Here is a 20,231-nt window from a genome sequence, read left to right as displayed (position 1 = left end):
TATGTTTTCTTCTAGTAGTTTTATTGTCTCATGTCTTACATTTAAGTCTTTAATCCCCTTTGGGTTGGTTTTGTATATCCTGTGAGATGCAAGGATCTAATTTAATTCTTCTGTATGTGGATATCCAGTTTTCCCAGTGCAGTTTATCAAAGAGACTGCCTTTTCCCCATTGTATATTCTTGGAACCTTTGTCAAAGATGATTTGACTGTAGTGCACGCAATTGTTTCTGGACTCTGTATTATGTTCTGTGGGCCTATGTATCTGTTTTTATGCCAGTACTGTTTTGATAATACCTTTGTAGCATATTTTGAAACCAGACATTGTGATGCCTCCAACTTTGCAAACTGAAACCACAATGAGATATTAGTTCACACTTGTTAGACTGACTACTATAAAAAAGACAAAAGATAAGTACTGGCAGGCATGTGGAGAAAAGGAAACACTTGTATACTGTTGGTGGAGATGCAAATTAGTACAGCCATCATGGAAACAGTATGGAAATTCCTAAAAAAAGAAAAAAGAACTGCTGTATGATCTAGTAGCATCACTTCTGGATGTATATCCAAATGAGATGGAATCAGTATCTCAAAGAGATATCTGCATTCTCATGTTCATTGCAGCATTATTTGTAGCAGCCAAGATATATGGGAACAACCTAAGTGTCTATTGCCGGATGAATGAATAAAGAAAACACACAATGGAATAGTATCTAGCCTTGAACAAGGAAATCTTATTTGTGACAACATGAATGACTTGCAGAACATTGTGCTAAACTAAATGAGCCAGACACAGGAAGTCAAATACTGTGTCATCTCACTTAGATTTGGCATCTAAAAAAGTCATGCTAAGAAGCAGAGAGTAGAATGGTGGTTACCAGGGGCTGGCAGGTGGAAGTTGAAAGTTTCAGGATTTCAGATATGCAGGATGAGTACGTTCTGGAGATCTGATGTACAGCATGGTAATGTAAGTAACAGCTACTTATTATTTTTGTTAAAGATTTTATTTATTTATTTGAAAGTCAGAGTTACATAGAGAGAGGGAGAGGCAGAGAAAGAGAGAGAGGTCTTCCATCTGCTGGTTCACTCCCCAGTTGGATGCAGCGGCCGGAGCGGTGCTGATCCGAAGCCAGGAGCTAGTAGTTTCCTCCTGGCCTCTCACATGGGTGCAGGGTCCCAAGGACCTGGGCCACCTTCCTCTGCTTTCCCAGAGAATAGCAGGGAGCTGGATTGGAAGTGGAGCAGCCAGGATATGAACCGGTGCCCATGTGGGATGCCGGCACTGCAGGCGGTGGTTTTACCCGCTATGCCACAGCGCCGGCCCCAACAGCAACTTAAAATTTAAAAATTTGGTAAAAGAGTTATTCTTAATTGTCCTCAGACTCAAACAATAACTATGTAAGGTGATGGATATACTAATTAGCTTGATTTTGATAAACATTTCACAATGTATACATGTAACAAAATATTATGTTGTATACTTTGAATGCACACAGTTTTTCTTTGTCAGTTATTCCTGAATAAGCTGGAAAATAATAAATCTGAAAACACTGTACAAAAACCCCAAATCTGATAGAACTCATCTGTTAGCTCTTTGTGGGAAGATTCCTAAGTTTATGCTTCTCTTTTTCACATAATTAAAATGTTCTAATTGTAGTAAAATATGCAAAATATAATGTTTATAATTTTTACCATTAAAATATGTTTTTATTTATTTGAGAGTCAGAGGAAGAGTGAGAGTGAGCGATAGAAAGAGAGTGAGCTGTGAGCTCCATCTACTGGTTCACTCTCCAAATGTCTACAGAAGCTGGGTTGGGCAGGGGCTAAAGCCAGGAGCTGGGAACTCAATCCGGGTCTCCTACATGAGTGGTAGGGACCTGGCCACCCCGTCGCCTGCTGCTGCCTCTCCATCTTACCTGGCAGCTGGAATTGGGACTGGGGCTTGGACTCAATCCCAGGCACTCTGATAAGGCATGTGGGTATCTCAACCAGGATGTTAACTGCCATACCAAATGCTTGCCTTTCATTAAAAAATATTATTTGAGAGCCAGAGAGAGAAAGAGAGAGGCAGACATATAGCGTTCACATACATTGGATAACTTCTCAAATGCCTACAGCAGCTGAGTTGGCCTGGGACAGATGTTAGGAGCTAGAAACTTAATCCAGGCTTCCCGTGTGGGGAGGAACTCAGTTGCTTGGACCATCACTGCTGGCTTCGACATTAGCAAGAAGCTAGAGTCAGGAGCTGGAGCTGAGTATTGAGCCCAGATGCCCTGATGTGAGATGGGGCTTCTTAACTGCTAGGGTAAATGCTCGCCCCCGTGTTAACCATTTTGAAGTGTGCAGTGGCATTAAGTGCCAAGTGGCAAGTGTTCAGTGGCATTAAGTGTATGTATAGTGCTTTGCAGCCATCACCATTATCTATTCCCAGAACTTTTTTGTCATCTGAAACCAGAACTCTGCTCCCATTAAGTAATAATTCTCCAAACTCTTCCCTTCCTGTCCTTGGTAACCTGTATTCTGTTTTCTGTCAGTATGAATTTTCCTATTCTGGGAACCTTGTGTAGATGGAATCATATAGTATTTGTCCTTTTATGTCTGTTTACTCCATTTGGCATAATGTTCTCCAAGTTCATGCATGTTGGGCATGTATGAAAATTTCAATTTTTTTATAGCTGAGTAATATTGCATTCTATTCTATGTATAGATAGCATTTAATAAAAAACCATTAACCTCTTGGTGGACATTTGAATTATTACTGTCTTTTGTCTATTGTGAATAATGCTACTATAGACTGTTATCTGTGTGAGTCCTTGCTTTAGTTTTTTTTGGGTGTGTATCTAGAAGTGGAACTGCTGGATAATATGGCAATTGTATGTTTAACTTGAGGAACTACTAAAGTTTTTTTTTTTTTTTTTTAAGATTTATTTTATTTATTTTGAAAGGCAGAATTAACAGAGAGAAGGGGAGAAACAGAGAGATGTCTTCCATCTACTGGTTCACTCCCCAAATGGCCACCATGGCCTAGGTTGAAGCTGGGAGCCAGGAGCTTCTTCCAGGTCTTCCAGATGGATGGCAGGGCTCAAGGACTTGGGCCACCCTCTGCTGCTTTCCCAGGCACATTAGCAGGAAGCCACATTAGAAGTGGAGCAGCTGGGACTTGAACCAGCTCCCATATGAGATGGTGGTACTGCAGGCAATAGTTTTACATGCTACACCACAGTGCCAGCCCTTGCCAAAATGTTTTCCACGGTGATTGCACCACTGTACATTATCATTAGCATTAAAAAATATTAGCCACCCTAATATGTATGAACTGGTACCTCATTGTGTTTTGGATTTGTATTACCCTAGTGGCTAGTGATGATTGAACATATTGTGCTTGTTGGTTATTTGTGTATCTTTGGAGAAATGTCTACTTAAGTTCTCTACTCATTTTTGAATTGGAATTTTTTTGTTGCTGTTGAGTATAGGAAATCCTTATATATTCTGAATATTAATAGTTTATCATATATTATTTACAAATATATTACTACTCAAAAACTCGTTATTTGACTATTTCTTTTTTTAGATTTATTTATTTATTTGAAAGACAGAGTTACACACAGAGAGAAGGAGAGGCAGAGAGAGAGAGGGAGAGACAGAGAGGGAGAGAGAGAGATGGAAAGGGGGGGGGGGAGAGGTCTTCTATCCACTGGTTCACTCCCTAGATGGCCAAAACAGCCAGAGCTGTGCTGATCTGAAACCAGGAGCCAGGAGCTTCTAATAGGTTTCCCATGCAGGTGCAGGGGTCCAAGGACTTGGGCCATCTTTTACTGCTTTCCCAGGCCATAGCAGAGAGCTGGATCGGAAGTGGAGCAGCCGGGACTTGAACCAGTGCCCATATGGGATTGCCGGCACTGCAGGCGGCGGCTTTACTTGCTACGCCACAGCACCGGCCCCTGCCTATTTCTTGAACTGATTTTGGTGGGTTTATTAATTTCAGAAATTTCTCCAACTTATCTGAAATTTATACTTTATTGGTATAATGTTGATAATGCTCTTACTAATCATTTCCTTATTATATAATATATCCCCACATTTATTAATATTGTTTCTTTATTTTTAAGATTTATTTTTATTTTACTTGAAAGAGTTTACAGAGAGAAAGGAGACAGAGAGATCTTCCATCTACTGGTTCACTACACAAATGGCTGAAGCCAGGAGCCAGGAGCTTCTTCCAGGTTTCCCATGTGGATGCAGAAGTCCAAGCACCTTGGGCCATCTTCTGCTGATTTCCCAGGCACATTAGCAGGGAGCTGGATTGAAAGTGGAGCAGTGAGGACTTGAACCAAGGCCCATATGAGGTGCCAGTGTTGCAGATGGGGGCTTAACCCACTACACCACAGTGCTGGCCCCTGTTTATCTTTTCACTACTGTTTTCTTAATCACTCTTGCTTAAACCTTCCCAAGATTCAAAATAACTCATCATTTTCCTAGGAGTTTCTCACTTCAACACATTGTTTTTATTATTTTTTGCTGGATTCTGTATTTCCCTCTATACTTTCTCCAAGGTTTATTTTGAAATCACCCCCCCCCCCAATTTACCAATTGAGAGGAACCAGAATTCTTCACGTAGTATTTAACAATTTAGTCTCATAAATCTTTAATATCCTCAAGGTTTCCAACCATTTTCTGACTGAATTAGAAATTGTTGGCTTGATTTTCTGAATTATAGTTCAATGTGGTTTCTATTGCATCTAAATTTTTTCAGGAAAATTTATTATATAATTTTTAGGAATGATTTTCAGATGAATTGGAAGAAATCATAATAATTGTTATTCAGGATCTCATCTGTCCAACGGGGAGAGATTGGTTGGTAAAGAGGAAGCAATACAAAGGAATTCCTGTTGGATGGTAATTCCACAAGGGTAGGATCTTACTGGTATTTGTAGCATCTCAGGAAGTTACTACACATGGTAGGCACTGATCAACAATTACTGAATGAGTGAAAACTAATCAGGGACCTTGAAGCGTACATTTCTGTTGCCTTGGAGACCAAATTAGAGAAGAAAATGTGTGTCATAATTAGAAGTAGGTACAAAACCAATTATTCTCAAATATGCATATTTATTGGAATCACCTGGGGAACTTGTTAGACGTACAAATTTCTAAGTCCCACTCCTCGAAATTCTGGTTTAGTGGCTATGCTTGGTAGAATAATGGCAGCCCTAAAGACGTCTTTGTTTTTTATCTCCAGAACTTGTCAGTATATTATTATTATTTTTTTTACAGGCAGAGTGGACAGTGAGAGAGAGAGACAGAGAGAAAAGTCTTCCTTTGCCGTTGGTTCACCCTCCAATGGCCGCCACGGCTGGCGCGCTGCGGCCGGCGCACCGCGCTGATCCGATGGCAGGAGCCAGGTACTTATCCTGGTCTCCCATGGGGTGCAGGGCCCAAGCACTTGGTCCATCCTCCACTGCACTCCCTGGCCACAGCAGAGAGCTGGCCTGGAAGAGGGGCAACGGGGACAGAATCCGGCGCCCCGACTGGGACTAGAACCCGGTGTGCCGGAGCTGCAAGGCGGAGGATTAGCCTAGTGAGCCGCAGCACCGGCCTCAGTATATTATGTTAACATGGCAAGAGGCAATTCAGGTTTCGGGTGGAATTAAGGTTGCTAATCTTTGATATGGGGATTATCCAAGTGTCCTGATCTGGGGAAGAGGGAGGTGGAAGCGTCAGCAGGATGTTATCCTAAGAATTGGACTGGCTGTTGGTAGCTTTGAAAAAGTTTAACATTAGGAGTGACTGCTTGGCACAGTGGTTAAGATGCCACTAGAGACATCCACATCCAATGTAAGAGTGCCTGGGTTTCAGTCCTGGCTGTACCTCCAGTTACAGCTTCATGGTAATAAAGACCTTAGGAGGCAGCAGATGGTAGCTTAAATAGTTGGGTGTCTACCACCACGTGAGAGACTCAGAATGGATTCCAGGCTCCCAGGTTTGGCCTGACCCAGGGTGAATCAATGGATAGAAGATCTCTCTCTGTGTCTCTGTCTCTTTGCCTTTCAAATAAAAAAAAAAAAAAAAAGAAAAGAAAAGTAAAAAAAAATTTAATATCAAAAGTGTAGTTTGGTTTTTAGGAAATGTTAGTGAGACATCCTAAGTCCTAGGGACCTTAGCGTCTTTTTGTTTCTAACAATCACTGGGCTGACTTAACTGGGCAGTGCTATAGCTGTGGGCACATGTGTGCTCAGCAATGCCTTTACAATCACTTTCTGGGGAATTAATGGTTGGGTAATTGCAGTCTTTAATGTTTTACATGCCTGTACAGACGAATGCTGATTGAAAGATGGATGCCGCCTGAGTAGAGGTGTGTTGATAGATAATGTCTGAACCTCCTTGAAGTTCTAATTAGCCATGAAAATGTAAAAACAGATAATAAATGATCATACTTTGACCATATGATGAGAGGTAAAAGAAGTTAGTGAGGATGAAGAAGGTGAAAATGTGATGTATATGAAGAAAAACTTGGGGCTGGCACTGTGGCGTAGCAGGTAAAGCCGCTGCCTGCAGTGCCGGAATCCCATATATTTGTTAGTTCGCGTACCAGGTGCTCCTCTTCCAATCCAGCTCTCTGCTATGGCCTGGGAAAGCAGTGGAAGATGGCCAAGTCCCTGGGCCCCTGCACCAGTGTGGGAGACCTGGAAGAAGCTCCTGGCTCCTGGCTTTGGATGGACGCAGCTCCGGCCATTGCAGCCAACTGGGGAGTGAACCAGCAGATGGAAGACATCTCTCTCTCTCTGTGTCTCTGCCTCTCTGTAACTCTGCCTTTCAAATAAATAAATAAATATTAAAAAAAGAAAAACTACATTGATTTTGACACATCTCTAATATGTAGCAAGAAAATTTGAATTTTTATTCTTTACAGCAACAAAGCGCCTTCTTAGAGGCTGGTGTTCAGTTCTGAAGTTAGGATTTTTGAATTCTTGACTCCTGAACAAATATCTCATTGCCCTTCCTCTCTTCTTTTAATTTTCTCATAGGATTGCATTTTCCTGTTCAAGGAGTATCAATCATCTTTTCACAAAACAAGGAAACAGATTTTAGAGTCCTCAGGAGAAAAATCTTTTGAGGTTTCAGAAATGTACATATTTGGGAAATTCGAAGCTTTCTGTAAAAGACTGGAGAAGGTAAGCCTTGTGCAGTCAGAGCCCCCTATCCCAAATCAGGCCTTTTTGGTTATTTCATGGTTGATGTAGTGCGTCGAGCATCGTTCCAGGTCTCTTGTACCACTGTTGATGTGACTCGTCTGATTAAATTACTCACAGATCACTGCGTTTTATTACAGCTTACTTTCTCATCCCTGATTACTCCCACTGCCAGTCATTCAGAAGCTCTTGCAGACTTTCATCTTTTGCAAAGGCCTCAATTCTACTTCCACCTGTGGAACTGGAACTTAACAGCCTTTGCAATCTTAGCTGTTATATTAGGCTGAGATAAAGTGTGAGATGAAATCCCTTCGGTACCTGGCAGGACCCTGTCATTGTGGCATATCCGGATGGATGGGCCCTTTTCTTTCTGGGCCGGTATGTATGGTTTATACATAAACATTGTACAGGTGATACCTTTGCCCGGCAGGCATGGGTTAGAAACTTCTGCACCTCCAGGCGATTTATTAGGACTGGACAGAGGGGGATTCTATTGTTTCAGGGGCTGCAGTGCAGCTCATACCAGTAGCTTCTTGGAGTCAGCCTTTGTGAACTTCATGGATATATCATGTAGTCGTTCTCAACCCCTCCCCCATCTTCCTGACCCATTTTTTCAAATCCATAAGTCCTGGACGTATTTAGGATCCTATTCATGATTGGTTGGAAAGTGGTGAGGGTATTGCTATGTTGAAGGGCCTTTCCTAGACATGTCTGAAACTCCACTCCAGCCCCGACGGTCAAGTATGGGTGATGAAGAAAACCGAATTACAGTGTGGAGCCCTTTACACATACTTCTAGGGGGCTGGTTTTGCTTGTTTACTTAACAGCTTTACTGATGTCACACAATTTACCTATTGAAGCTGTTGAGTTCTGGGGCAGGCATTTGCCCTAGTGGTTAAGATGCTGGTTGGAGAATCTTCATCTTGTATACGAGGAATGTATGCGTTTGAGTCCCAGCTCCACTCCTGGTTCCAGCTTCCTGCTCAGGCACATCCTGGGAGGCAGTAAGTGATGGCTCAAGCAGTTGGGTCCCTGCCACCCACATGGAGACCTGGATTGAGTTCCTAGCTCCAGGCTTCGGTGTGGCCCGGTCTCACCATTACAGGCTTTTATAGTGAACCAATAAATAGGAGATTTCTCTCTCGGTCTCTGCCTCGCTAAGTAAATGCGTGAATAAGTAAAGTGTATGATTCATTTTTTAGTGTTTTCATGGGGCTATACAACCATTACCAGGATTTAAATTTGAAACATGTTCATTCCCACTAAAAATGAAGACATTCCTAGGGTATCAGCATTAGACACTTGTTTCTTGGGAGGTGGAGACTTGGTGGTACTTTGTTAGTTTGTCTTAAAAAGGAAGAATTACAATAGTCTCAGCGGCTTGTTCTTCTTGTAAATGTAAATTCTGGTGCATACTGAAGTTTCCCAGAGCCCTGTCTTTAGTTTTATTCTCTGGTCACCCTGAACTTTTGGGAGAGAAAAGAGGTGGGGTGGGGAACCTAAATGGCTAGAGGGAGAATCAAGGCCCTGGAGCTGGGAGGTGAGGCAGGGCTATCCTCATGATGACAAAGAGAGGGGGTAATCCAAGCAAGTTGAAAGCTAAAAGGGGAAGCTAGGCTGTGACCTGGAGAAGGGATTATAAATTTGTTGTTAGTTACTAAGGAGTCAAAAACTGGTAGAGAAAAAGGTGGTGAAAAAGCCAAATCCAGGGTAAGCCAGCAGGAGAGTGGTCTTTGGTCACCACATCTGATGTTATGTTGCTGCCATGTTGTGTGGGGCTGGAGGGTGCACTGGCTGTGTGTGAAGGGGAATTAGTGAGACCAACCACTGTCTGCTGTTAGATGACCCCTCATTCAACCCAGGGCTAGAGGGTGTGTCGGTGACAGCAATATCATCCCAGCCTCAGACTACTGGAGCAAGGGAGTGAGATAAAGGGTCAAGAACAGAGTCTTAGCAAATTGCTGGTCCTTTTGAGTTCTTTCCTTTGTTTTTACTTTTAAAAGCAGTTGAGTGGAATGAATATGTTAGGTGGAGACTCAGATACTTTCTGTATTTACGTAGTACACGCACAGTGTGCTTGAGCTGGCTCCTAGGACACAATGGTATATGGAAATATTGGAGTTAAAATCCACATTTACTCTGAAAATGACCCTTCTGGGTTGACATGGGCAGGGACTTTATGTAAGCTCTGCTGGCTGTGTAGGAAGACCAGTCGTGTTGTCTTCTTGGTGTGTAGTAGGTGGAGGAATCCCTAAAAACAGGTTTATTCCCTTTCTGACCACTGGACAAATGGGTGAGCCCTGGAGGGCTTTGAGCATTGTTCTCTAAAGCAGGAATCAGAACGAGGAATCACTGAAGGTTAAGGGACTAATGGCATGTGGACACATAAGAGATTTGTTTCTGGTGAGGTAGGTGGTGGTGGTGCACTGATGTGGAGGCAGCCCGTTAGGAGGCTTTCCCAGGGCTCTTCAGGAACCAGAAGAGATTGCTGTCATTCGATAGGCTTTTGGGGCCAGTCCTTTACCTGAATGAAGGTGCCAAAGAGAACACAGGTGGATTTATGCTAAGGTAATACATATCAGAACTATGGTGAGGGCCAACAACAGTGGTAGAGCTTTTGAACCCAGTGATCCAGTGAAATGATCTTCAGAAGGTACTCAAGAATAAAATGCTGAAGCCATCTAGCCATGTTCCCATAACAACTCCTGGCCACAGTGACAAAGTGATGAAATTCTAGAATAAAATGAAAGTTGTGAACTCTCTCTAGAGTTAATAGGATGTCATCTGTCTCAAATAAGCTAAGAGAAGTGATGTCTGGTGACAGAGATTTATCTTCTGTTTTATCTCTTTGGGTTGGTTTTAGCTAAATGATTCCAGGTTATTGAAATTGTTTTCTGGTTATTGGTTTGTTTTCTTAATCAATGATTCATTAACAGCTTATTCTAGGAAAAGGGCATAATATCTCATTTAAAAAAATAAAGCCATACTTCTCTTTTTAAGATTACAGAGATGATAACTGTTGTGCAAACATATTCAGCCTTGAGTAATTCTACAATAGAAGGAATAGATATTTTGGCAATAAAATTCAAAAATATTTATCAAGGGGTTAAGAAAAAACAATATGACATTCTGGATCCAAGAAGGACAGAATTTGACACAGATTTCATCGAGTTCATGACAAAAATCAATGGTTTAGAGGTAAGTTATCCTATGTACTGTTACTTTAAAGCTGAGAAGTAGGGGCCAGCATGCCATATGGGTACCAGTTCATGTCCTAGCTGCTCCACACTTCAGATCCAGCTCCCTGCTAATGCAGCTGGGAAAGCAGTGGAAGACGGCCTATGGGCTTGGGCCCCTGCACCCATGTGGGAAACCTGGGAGAAGTTCCTGGCTCCTGGCTTTAGCCTGGCCCAGCCCCAACAGTTTCAGCCATCTGGGGAATGAAGCAGCAAATGGAAGATCTCTCTTTCTTTTCTTCTTTCTCTCTGTAACTCTGCCTTCCAAATCAATAAATCTTAAAAAAAAAAGATGAAAAGTAATCAATAGTATTGTCTAATACCATTGTAAATATTCACATATAGTAAATGTTCACATACTTATTGTTTATTTTTAATTATTCTTGAAAATCGATAAAAAATGTTTACAGTATAAATAACTTTTAAACTAGTGCACAAAATATGTTCCATCATTTTTAAAATGAAAAATGAGCGTATCCAACAAAAGATGGTATTGAATAACCAATGCCCAAAGGGCTATTGTAGCTAGGGTTCATTTTTAATTTACATTAAAATTTGTTTTCGATTTTTGTTGTGCAAAGAGCCAATGTCATTTTTCCAGTCTAAGAGAGAATTTGAAACCATTATTCTTTGTCCTAAGTGTGAACAGATTGGAAAGATGGATCACTCTCTCTTTGGCCCAATGTATAGTCCCTAAGAGGCCCTCATGTGTGTTACACTCCAGAGGAATGAAGGGTAGCCAGGCAGTATGTCAGATGAGGCTGTGGCGTATTTCTCTCTCAGCTTGTGGTCTTGTATGATCTCAGTTACTCTTTTATTGAAAACTGTTATTAACCCCAGCTTAGCTTCAGGGAATGGTCTCCTTTTTGCTACAGAATGTTCTGGAAGTCGAGGAAGGGACAAGCACATACTTTACACCTTTTGAGTCTGAAATTCTTGCTATGAAAGTGAGAAATAAATCACATTTTTCTTCACTTACTTAAAAATACTTTCAAAACTATATTTTATATAAACTGGGAAATATAAATAAGAAAGTTCCAAAATCCTAAACTCTAACAGTATCAATATTTGTTTTTGGTGTAGATTTCTCTTCATCTTTTTGAAAGTTAACCTCTTTGATATTAAGATATATTTTAGTTATTCCTTTTAGCATTTGGCTAATTGGGTAGGGTGCAGTTTGCTTCCAAAATGCTTTGGGAGTTAAATATTGATGGAAATGAACATTTAAAAAAAACCTTGTTATCTCTTACATTATTTTTATGATTTATTTCATAAAAATTGAGGCAGGCATTTGGTCTAGTGGTTAAGATGCCACTAGGGATGCCTGTATCCTGTATTGGAATAACTAGGTTGGAGTCCTGTCTCTGCTTCTGATTCCAGCTTCTTGCTAAGGTGCACCCTAGGAGTAGGAGACAGTGGATGATGGTTCAAGTGCTTGGATCCCTGCCACCTACATGGGACACCCAGATGGAGTTCATGGTTCTTGGTTTCAGCCTAGTCTAGCTCTGGCTGTTATAGTCATTTGGAGAATGAACCAACAGTTGGGAAATTTCTCTCTTTCTCAAAAAAATAAACAAATTTTAAAAATTTAAACAATTTAAATTGTAAAAAAAATAAGAAAACACATTAAAAATAAACATTATATGTCATAAAGACTTTGTTGTGGTCTTAGATACAAATTTTAGCCTTCAGTGAATTTAAAGCCCATACTAACCATTTGATGGTTACATAATTTGCTTGAAGTGTCAGTTTTAATTTCCTTCCTTTGCAATGATTGATTCATGGGTGTTCATGTAAAGTAATTTGCAAGTGATGCCTTCCCATCTTTTGGGTACCACGAGTTTAGAGTTCACTGCTATGTTTGGAGTCTTGGAAGAACATCTTCTGCTTCTTATTCCTCCTCAGATTTTTCAGAGCTGCAGTGATGTCCAATAAATATTAAACTGCAAATGTAAGCCTAATAGGATATTGTAATTTTTCTAGTAACCACATGAATAAAAGTAAAAGCAGATGAAATTAATTTTAATAATATACTTTATCCCTCTCTATTCAAAATGTTACAATTTTGGCATGTTATTAGCATAAAAATCATTAATGAAATATTTTACATTTTTTTTGTACTAAGTCTTTGAACTCTAGTTTGTATTTTATACTTACAAACATCTCACTTCCAAGGAATGACCCACCTGACCAGGGGCCACCCTACTGGACAGTGCGATTCTAGATGCTTATGTGGTGGATGTGTTTGAGTTTATTTTGATTGTATAGAATTAATTATTGTTAAAAACCAAATCTCCTTAGTACTCACGTTGTTTAAATGCTAATATTTCATTTAGGTGCAAATACAGGCGTTTATGAACAGCACTTTTGGAAAAATACTATCTTCCCAGCAGGCTCTCCAGTTGCTTCAAAGGTATTTATAGAACCCTGAGTCTGGGCGCTTCTAGTGAGGCAGCTGTGTATCTGAAAACACAGTTTCAAATAAGATGTTCTTGCAAGTTTCTCCCATAACATTAAGACCTCCTAAATAGATTGGTAAACACTTGAAATATAGCATGATTTCTTTTCTTTGTAACTGGAAGTCTTTCAGTAAGAAAATGAAATTAGTTCACATGATTTTCCCCTTCAGCTATGTCATATCCTTGGATTAGTTTCATATGTGTTTATTGGAAAGGAAACAAATAATGTCTAATTCTACATACTGAAAGAATTTCCAGAAGTGAGAATTTGTAAGGGTAATAGATCCTAGCAATTTCATTTTCCCTCCTAAGGACTCTTGTGTCTTCTTTTAAAAAATTTTATTGCATGTATTTAAAGGGTACATGATGTTTTGATGAACATAGTGAAATGATTTCCATAAACAAGCCAATTAATATATTAGTTATCTCACATACTTACTCCCTCTTTTATTTGTAGCAAGAGCTCCTAACATCTCGCCTTCCATTTTTCTTTCCCTCTATTCCTGATGGCAGCATGCCCCTTGGGAAAGGGTATTCTCAAACAGAGGATGAATTGGACTAGAGGCTTCTGGTTCAGGGAGGGTCTAAGTCTCACATCAAGAACCCTTTAGGAATTCTTACATGATGTCCAGTGGGTCTGGGTTTGGGTCTGGTTTTGCACCACATCCATATCTCTGTGACAATGGTTCATACCCTGAGAGACCATCTTAAGAGTCAGTGCAGGGCCGGCGCCGCGGCTCATTAGGCTAATCCTCCGCCTTGCGGCGCCTGCACACCGGGTTCTAGTCCCGGTCAGGGCGCCGGATTCTGTCCAGGTTGCTCCTCTTCCAGGCCAGGTCTCTGCTGTGGCCAGGGAGTGCAGTGGAGGATGGCCCAAGTGCTTGGGCCCTGCACCCCATGGGAGACCAGGATAAGTACCTGGCTGCTGCCATCGGATCAGCGCAGTGCGCTGGCTGCGGCATCCATTGGAGGGTAAACCAACGGCAAAGGAAGACCTTTCTCTGTTTCTCTCTCACTGTCCACTCTGCCTGTCAAAAAAAAACAAAAAAAAAAATACAAAAAAAAAAAAAAAGTCAGTGCAGACGTAAATGATGTTGATGAGTGAGAGTGAGAGCACTGCATAGTTGGTACCATTGGCAACTTCTCTGTTTCCTTTTGTCTCTCTTTACCTGTAATACACTGATGTCAGTTCAGTTATCAGAACATAATGGTTTTTGTACTTCCTGTGTGTCCCTTAGTCACTAAGTAGAAGTGACGCTTGTCTAACAGTCATTTTGATTGTGGTTATTTGGAATTATGTGAGCAGACGTTGGCAGAGTCACCTTCAGTGTATTCTCCTCCATCTTTGCTAAGCCGACTCCCTACTCATTTCTTTAATCTCTATTTAAACATTCTTTCGGGAAAGTCTGTCTTGACTTCCCAGAGTTGGCTGGGTTCCTCTGTTACAGGCATTCCCAGCACCTCGTCGTGTAAGTAATGATTTGTATAACTCTTGGCTGATAGCTGTGTTTTTCATAAAATAACCGTAAACTCCAGGAGGGCTGAGACCACACCCGTCCTACTCATCACTCACTGTGTATCCTGGGACAATGTATGAAGCCTGGTTTGAATGTTTGTCAAATGAGTGCATAGATATTTAGAACTCTGGAGCATTTTAAGTATATTTCTGATTGGCTTTTTAATTAGCTTCAATTACTTGCAGGTTTCAGAAGCTGAACATCCCTTGTCTTCAGTTAGAAATCAACCACACAATTGAGCGAATTCTTCAGTGTTACGTGGCTGAACTTGAAGCTACTAAGAAGGCAAGTATCATCTTTATTCACAGGATAGGACATTAGTACAAAAGGAAACAAAACTGAAAGTATATGCCGTCATTCTTTGGTACCAAGTTTTTCGGAATGATCCTTTTCCTGATGAACATTTTGGATGCTCCTTGTATACATGGGAAGGTGCAGACAGGTGTGTCACTGGATAGCCAGTTGACACCTCTTTGCTTTTAAGAACTATTTTTGCTACAATATTCAGGTGTGTGCATAGCAAAGCCTGTTTGAATTAATAATTTTGCATACAGAAACAGGGGCTCTGGAGAATATTGTGAGAGATATAATGTAGCTTTGTCTTCCCTCTTAACTGCTTTCTTAAAATTTGGGATAAGGACAGGGGAAAAAAACACGTAATAGGAAATAAAGGTGAAAAGAGAACTAAGTGTTATATATTGTAAATATCATCATTTCTGAGCCTCACGTTATCTCTGAATTACATTTACATTTTATTGACTACCCCCTGTGTATGCAACCTGTGAATAATGGTAAAACAATACAGATAAAACTGAATATTTTTTTTTGCCTTCTCCATTGAATTCAGACCTTAATGCCGTATTTTTCATTTCAGCTGTATCACTCTCAAAAAGATGATCCCCCTCTTGCTCGCAACATGCCCCCAATAGCAGGGAAAATACTCTGGGTGAGACAGCTCTATCGCCGGATAAGCGAGCCCATCAACTATTTCTTTGTAAGCCAATAGTAAAATTTATGAGGTGTGGATTATGGTGGTTTTGATACAATAAATATATTAGATCCTGTAACATACTCAATAAAGTTGTTAGAGCCAATTCTTTCTTAGTTTTATTTTTTAGATTTATTTATTGGAAAAGTAGATAGAAAGATCTTCCATCCACTGGTTCACTCCCCAATGGTCACAACAGCCAAGGCTGTGCCAGGAGCCAAGAACTCCATCCAGGTCTCCCACATGGGTGGCAGGGACTCAAGTTCCTGTGTAATTTTCTGATGATTTTCTAGGCACATTAGCCAGAAACTGGGTTGGAAGTGGGACTCGAACTGGTACCCTCACATGGGATGCTGGCATTGTAGGCGGCAGCTTAACCTGTTGCAACACAATGCCAGCCTTGATAGCCAATTATTTTCTCATCAAAAGAAATTTAGCCTATAACTATGCTTGGGAAAAACTAAGTCCATTCTTTCATGTTTAGCAGATAAGCCAGTGTATCAAGTTGGTGAATCTTAAAACATTAAGTCTTTTAATAACTCAGGACAATATATAAAGGCTATTAAAAAACAGTTTTTTTTTTTGAAAACACAATAAAATGCAGGTCTACTGCTGCAGCTTATGTCTGTACATGGACAGATAGGCCACTGGTATATGTTTAATGATGGGGTAGATAGACTCAGAGCGTATTCCTATTTGAAGAACCAAGATCTAGACAGGGCATAATAGAGCATTTTCATTCTCCATGTCCTAAAGTTGATTAGATTTCTGGGGGGGGGGGGGGGAGACAAAACAGGACAGTCTTAAGCTCTGTTGACATTCTGAAAATGCCAGTTTGTCTTTGTTTTGTTTTTATTTAAGAGTTAGGGAAGCAGAGTAGAGTTGGTTTGCTTGATGTTGTGTCTTACGCCTAGATACAGAAAATAACTATAGAATAGTAACCTTGCAAGGAATTTTATTATTTAAGCATTCTTAGCTATTTAAGTTTCTGCCATTTCTGTTTGACTGCTGTTGTAGTGGCCAGGCAGAGATTGTCCTGTTGGATCTAAACCTAAACTTTGTATCTAAACCTAAATTTTTCAATTTTTAATTTTATAATCATTTACTTAATTGAGAGGTGGAGATAGGCAGACAGAAAAAGCAAGATTCCGGGGCCAGTGCTGTGGTGTCGTGGGTAAAGCTGCCGCATGCAGTGCTGGCATGACATATGGGTGCCAGTTCGAGTCCTGGCTGCTCCACTTCCAATCCAGCTCTCTGCTGTGGCCTGGGAAAGCAGTAGAATTTGGCCCAAGTCCTTAGGCTCCTGCACCCGCGTGGGAGACCTGGAAGAAGTTCCTGGCTCCTGGCTACACAGCTCCAGCCATTGCAGCCAACTGGGGAGTGAAGCAGCAGATGGAAGACCTTTCTCTCTCTCTCTCTCTGCTTCCTTCTTCTCTGTGTAACTCTGACTTTCAAGCAAAATAAATAATAAAAAAAGGCAAGATTCCATCTGCTGGCTCATTTCCCAGATTCACAGTGGTTGGGGTTAGGCCTGGGCAGGACCAGGAGCTGGAAACACAATCTGAATTTTCCATGTACTTACGCAGAAAGCCAATTACTTGAGCTATCACTGCTGCCTTCCAGGGTCAGCATTAGCAGGAAGCTGGAGTCAGGAGATAGAGCTGGGAATTGTACCTGGGCATTCGGATGTGGGTGTGGACATCTGAACCCCATATAAAGCACCGACTTTATTTAGATTTTTGAATAAAATGATTGGATTTTATTCTTTGATATATGGCTCCTTTTCTGGTGCTGGAATTTTGAAATTTGCCTTGATATTCATACTTCAAGAAAAATCAATTGTAACTTGTCCAGAAAAAGTGGGGAGATACTAGAGCATTGGAGGTAGAGACACTTAATGCCTGGGGCTGTCTATAGGGCTAGAGAGCTCTCTTTTTTATTCCTTTCTTTCCTTTCCCAAGGTTCCTTCTCTACTGATCCTGTTTCCCTGCTCCTATCTCTAGCTTGTGTGGGCTTCCCCTGTTCTGGTTTATTCTGAGGCAGACTCTATATCGGTAGCATAATTCCTTTATGTCATTTAAAACAGTTTTATAATTTTGATAGGAAAACAGTCATCAATTTTAAAATGCACCTTTTTTTTTCTCTTAAAAACAACAGAAGAACTCAGAAATTTTGTCCAGTTCGGAAGGTAAAGCTGTTATCCGTCAATATAACAAAATCTCCTATGTGCTGGTGGAGTTTGAGGTGATCTACCACACGGCATGGATCAGAGAGATTTCACAGATACAGTATGGTGTGTATAAGACTGTGTGGTGAGGCTCAGGTGTAGGACTTGGGTGATTATGAATAAGATTGTGGTTCTGGAGAATTTTAAAATATTTATTTATTTAGAAGGGGGAGAGAGAGAGAGAGAGAGAGAGAGAGAGGCAGACAGGTAGACAAACAGATATATTGAGACAGAGCGCTCTCCCTTCTGCTGGATCACTCCTGAAATGCCCGTAACAGCCAGGACTGGGCCAGGTTGAAGCCAGGAGCAGGAAATCGATCTGGGTCTCCCCAGGTATTTGAGCCATCATCATCTACTGCCTCTCAGGGTGTCAGGGTGCAATCAGCAAGAAGCTGAAACGGGAAGCAGAGTCTGAGCTCGGATCCAGGCACTCTGACCTGGGATGCAGACATCCCAAATGATGGCTTCAGCCCTATGCCAAATGATATGGAGCATTAAGGGTTTACATCCCTATCCTAACCTTAAGCTCCTAATCATGACTTCAGTTGTAAGCTCTTATCTATGACCTTGGTAGACTCCTTACTGCATCCCTTAGTAGAAAGGTTTCTTTCTCCCAAACCAGAATCTCAACTTTGGCAGAGCAGAGTCGCAGGCTCAGGAAGCCCAGTTCAGTGGGTGGAAAGCTGGGTGTGATGGTGAGAGGTGCTGTTCCTACTTCTGCCTCTTTGTCCAGAACCCTTGTGTTTCAGTTCTATCTAGGTCTTTACCTCACCGCATACCTGCGACCTGATTCTGCATGGTGTCTTCCCCAGCTGGCACTGTAGTTAAGCCTATAATAAACACTTCAAATGGCCCAGCTGTTCCTGGGTACTGTGGTGTGTGGTAGGACCCTGGGTTCTAATAAAAGCCTGCCATACTCTCAAAGGAGCATTCACGAGAAGCTTCAGACTCTCACTATGGAAAAGACAAAAGAGAATTTTCAGCAGCTAAAATATGGAGCCTGTATGTTTTGCTACTGCAGCACCATGAACATTTGTGTATTTTTGTCCTGCTGGTTTTTCTGCTCCCAGTGCCCTTCCTGTCACCAGCACATGTTCAAAAATGAGCTGAAGGATTACCTGCGCCATGAAACCTTTATTATTCTTCCAGGAAGAAAATAACTTCTTCCCCAGGCCTCTACCTTTTATTGTGGCTCATTCTCAGGGTGCTTACTGCTCTAAATGTCCATCTTATCGCCCCTACACACTCCAAGGATAACGTGTTTGTCTGTTTGATCTTGTATCCTTTAAGTAATCACCATGGCTGACATTTATGCAATGCTTGCCACATGCCAGGCTTTGTCCAAGCACTTCAGTTAATTTCCCTCATCCTAATAGTGACCTTACAGGGACCTATGATTATTTTCGTTTGACATACAGACGAGGAAACTGAGGCACGGAGAGGTTACGTGATCACTGCTCTAGGAAGTGGCGGAAGTAGCATTCACGTTCAGGTGGTCAGGCTTTTGAATTCATCCCCTGAAGTGTTACATTGTACTGCTTCTAAAAGTGCCAAAACCTATACAGGCATGCTTGAGAGCTCTTTAAATGTTTTAAAAATGTCCAAAGAGTAGAGAGCAGCTATCATTGATAAATAACAATTCTATTGAGTTTTCTAGTATCAATAGAGAATATCAGTTGAAATGATTTTTCCATAGCCTTTTTTGAGGTGCCCTTGCCTAAAGTAGCATTCCTTAATGAGGAACACAGACCATCAGAAATGGATTGCCATGGAAGTCTTCCTGTTGTTCTGTTGGTGTGACTACATGTGACTCTATAGGAACTTGGCATAATAACTGGAGACCTGGTGCTGATAGTAGTTGACCTGTAACATTCCTCTGAGGACGGTTCATGCGGAATGATTTGTGTCTCAGTCTTCCTGACCTGTTTGTCCTTCTAGTCATGCCCATTGCAGTCTTAAGGAAGACGTGCTATGTTACATGAATGTTCAAACTCTATTTTGGAATTTATTTTGAGGACAAATGGTTTTTAACCCAACTTTTTTTTTATCTTATACCAAAGGGGAACGTTTATTTATTTATTTATTTATATGTATTTTTTTGACAGGCAGAGTTAGTGAGAGAGAGAGAGAGACAGAGAGAAGGGTCTTCCTTTTGCCGTTGGTTCACTCCCCTAATGGCCACTACGGCTGGCGCTGCGCCAATCCGAAGCCAGGAACCAGGCGCTTTCTCCTGGTCTCCCATGCGGGTGCAGGGCCCAAGAACTTGGGCCATCCTCCCTGCACTCCCGGGCCACAGCAGAGAGCTGGCCTGGAAGAGGAGCAACCAGGACAGAGTCTGGCGCCCCGACTGGGACTAGAACCCGGTGTGCCGGCACCGCAGGTGGAGGATTAGCCTAGTGAGCCGCGGCGCCAGCCGGGAACGTTTATTTTTATTTTATACCACTTTGGCAAGTGACACTGTAGTAGGGCAGCAGTCTTCAAACTACTGCTGTATGTAAATACTTCCCAAGGTGGGGCTGGCACTGAGTGCAGCAGGTTAAGCCACTCACTGCCTATGGTGCCAGCGTGCCATATGGGCACCGGTTTGAGTCCCAGCTGCTCCTCCTCTGATCGAGCT

The 20,231-nt window shown here is 41.5% G+C and overlaps 1 protein-coding gene across 3 annotated transcripts in view; it reads left to right on the top strand.

Annotated features, from left to right (window-relative positions):
- The window catches only part of DNAH8 (dynein axonemal heavy chain 8), a 336,932-nt gene that overhangs the window by 50,070 nt on the left and 266,631 nt on the right, over positions 1-20,231 (top strand). For all 3 annotated transcript variants that reach the window (XM_089333967.1, XM_089333968.1, XM_051854776.3), the window contains 6 exons: positions 7,023-7,169; positions 10,188-10,385; positions 12,760-12,836; positions 14,585-14,684; positions 15,274-15,393; positions 17,545-17,680. In XM_089333967.1, coding sequence (XP_089190093.1) covers positions 7,023-7,169; positions 10,188-10,385; positions 12,760-12,836; positions 14,585-14,684; positions 15,274-15,393; positions 17,545-17,680 — 778 coding nt within the window. The remainder of the gene's footprint in view (positions 1-7,022; positions 7,170-10,187; positions 10,386-12,759; positions 12,837-14,584; positions 14,685-15,273; positions 15,394-17,544; positions 17,681-20,231) is intronic.

The sequence above is a fragment of the Oryctolagus cuniculus genome, chromosome 5 (assembly GCF_051225735.1).
Source record: "Oryctolagus cuniculus isolate XC-2025 breed Fujian yellow rabbit chromosome 5, ASM5122573v1, whole genome shotgun sequence".
NCBI classification, from domain to species: Eukaryota; Metazoa; Chordata; class Mammalia; order Lagomorpha; family Leporidae; genus Oryctolagus; species Oryctolagus cuniculus.
The sequence above is the reverse complement of the archived record's forward strand: the minus strand, read 5'-3'. Positions and strand labels throughout refer to the sequence as shown.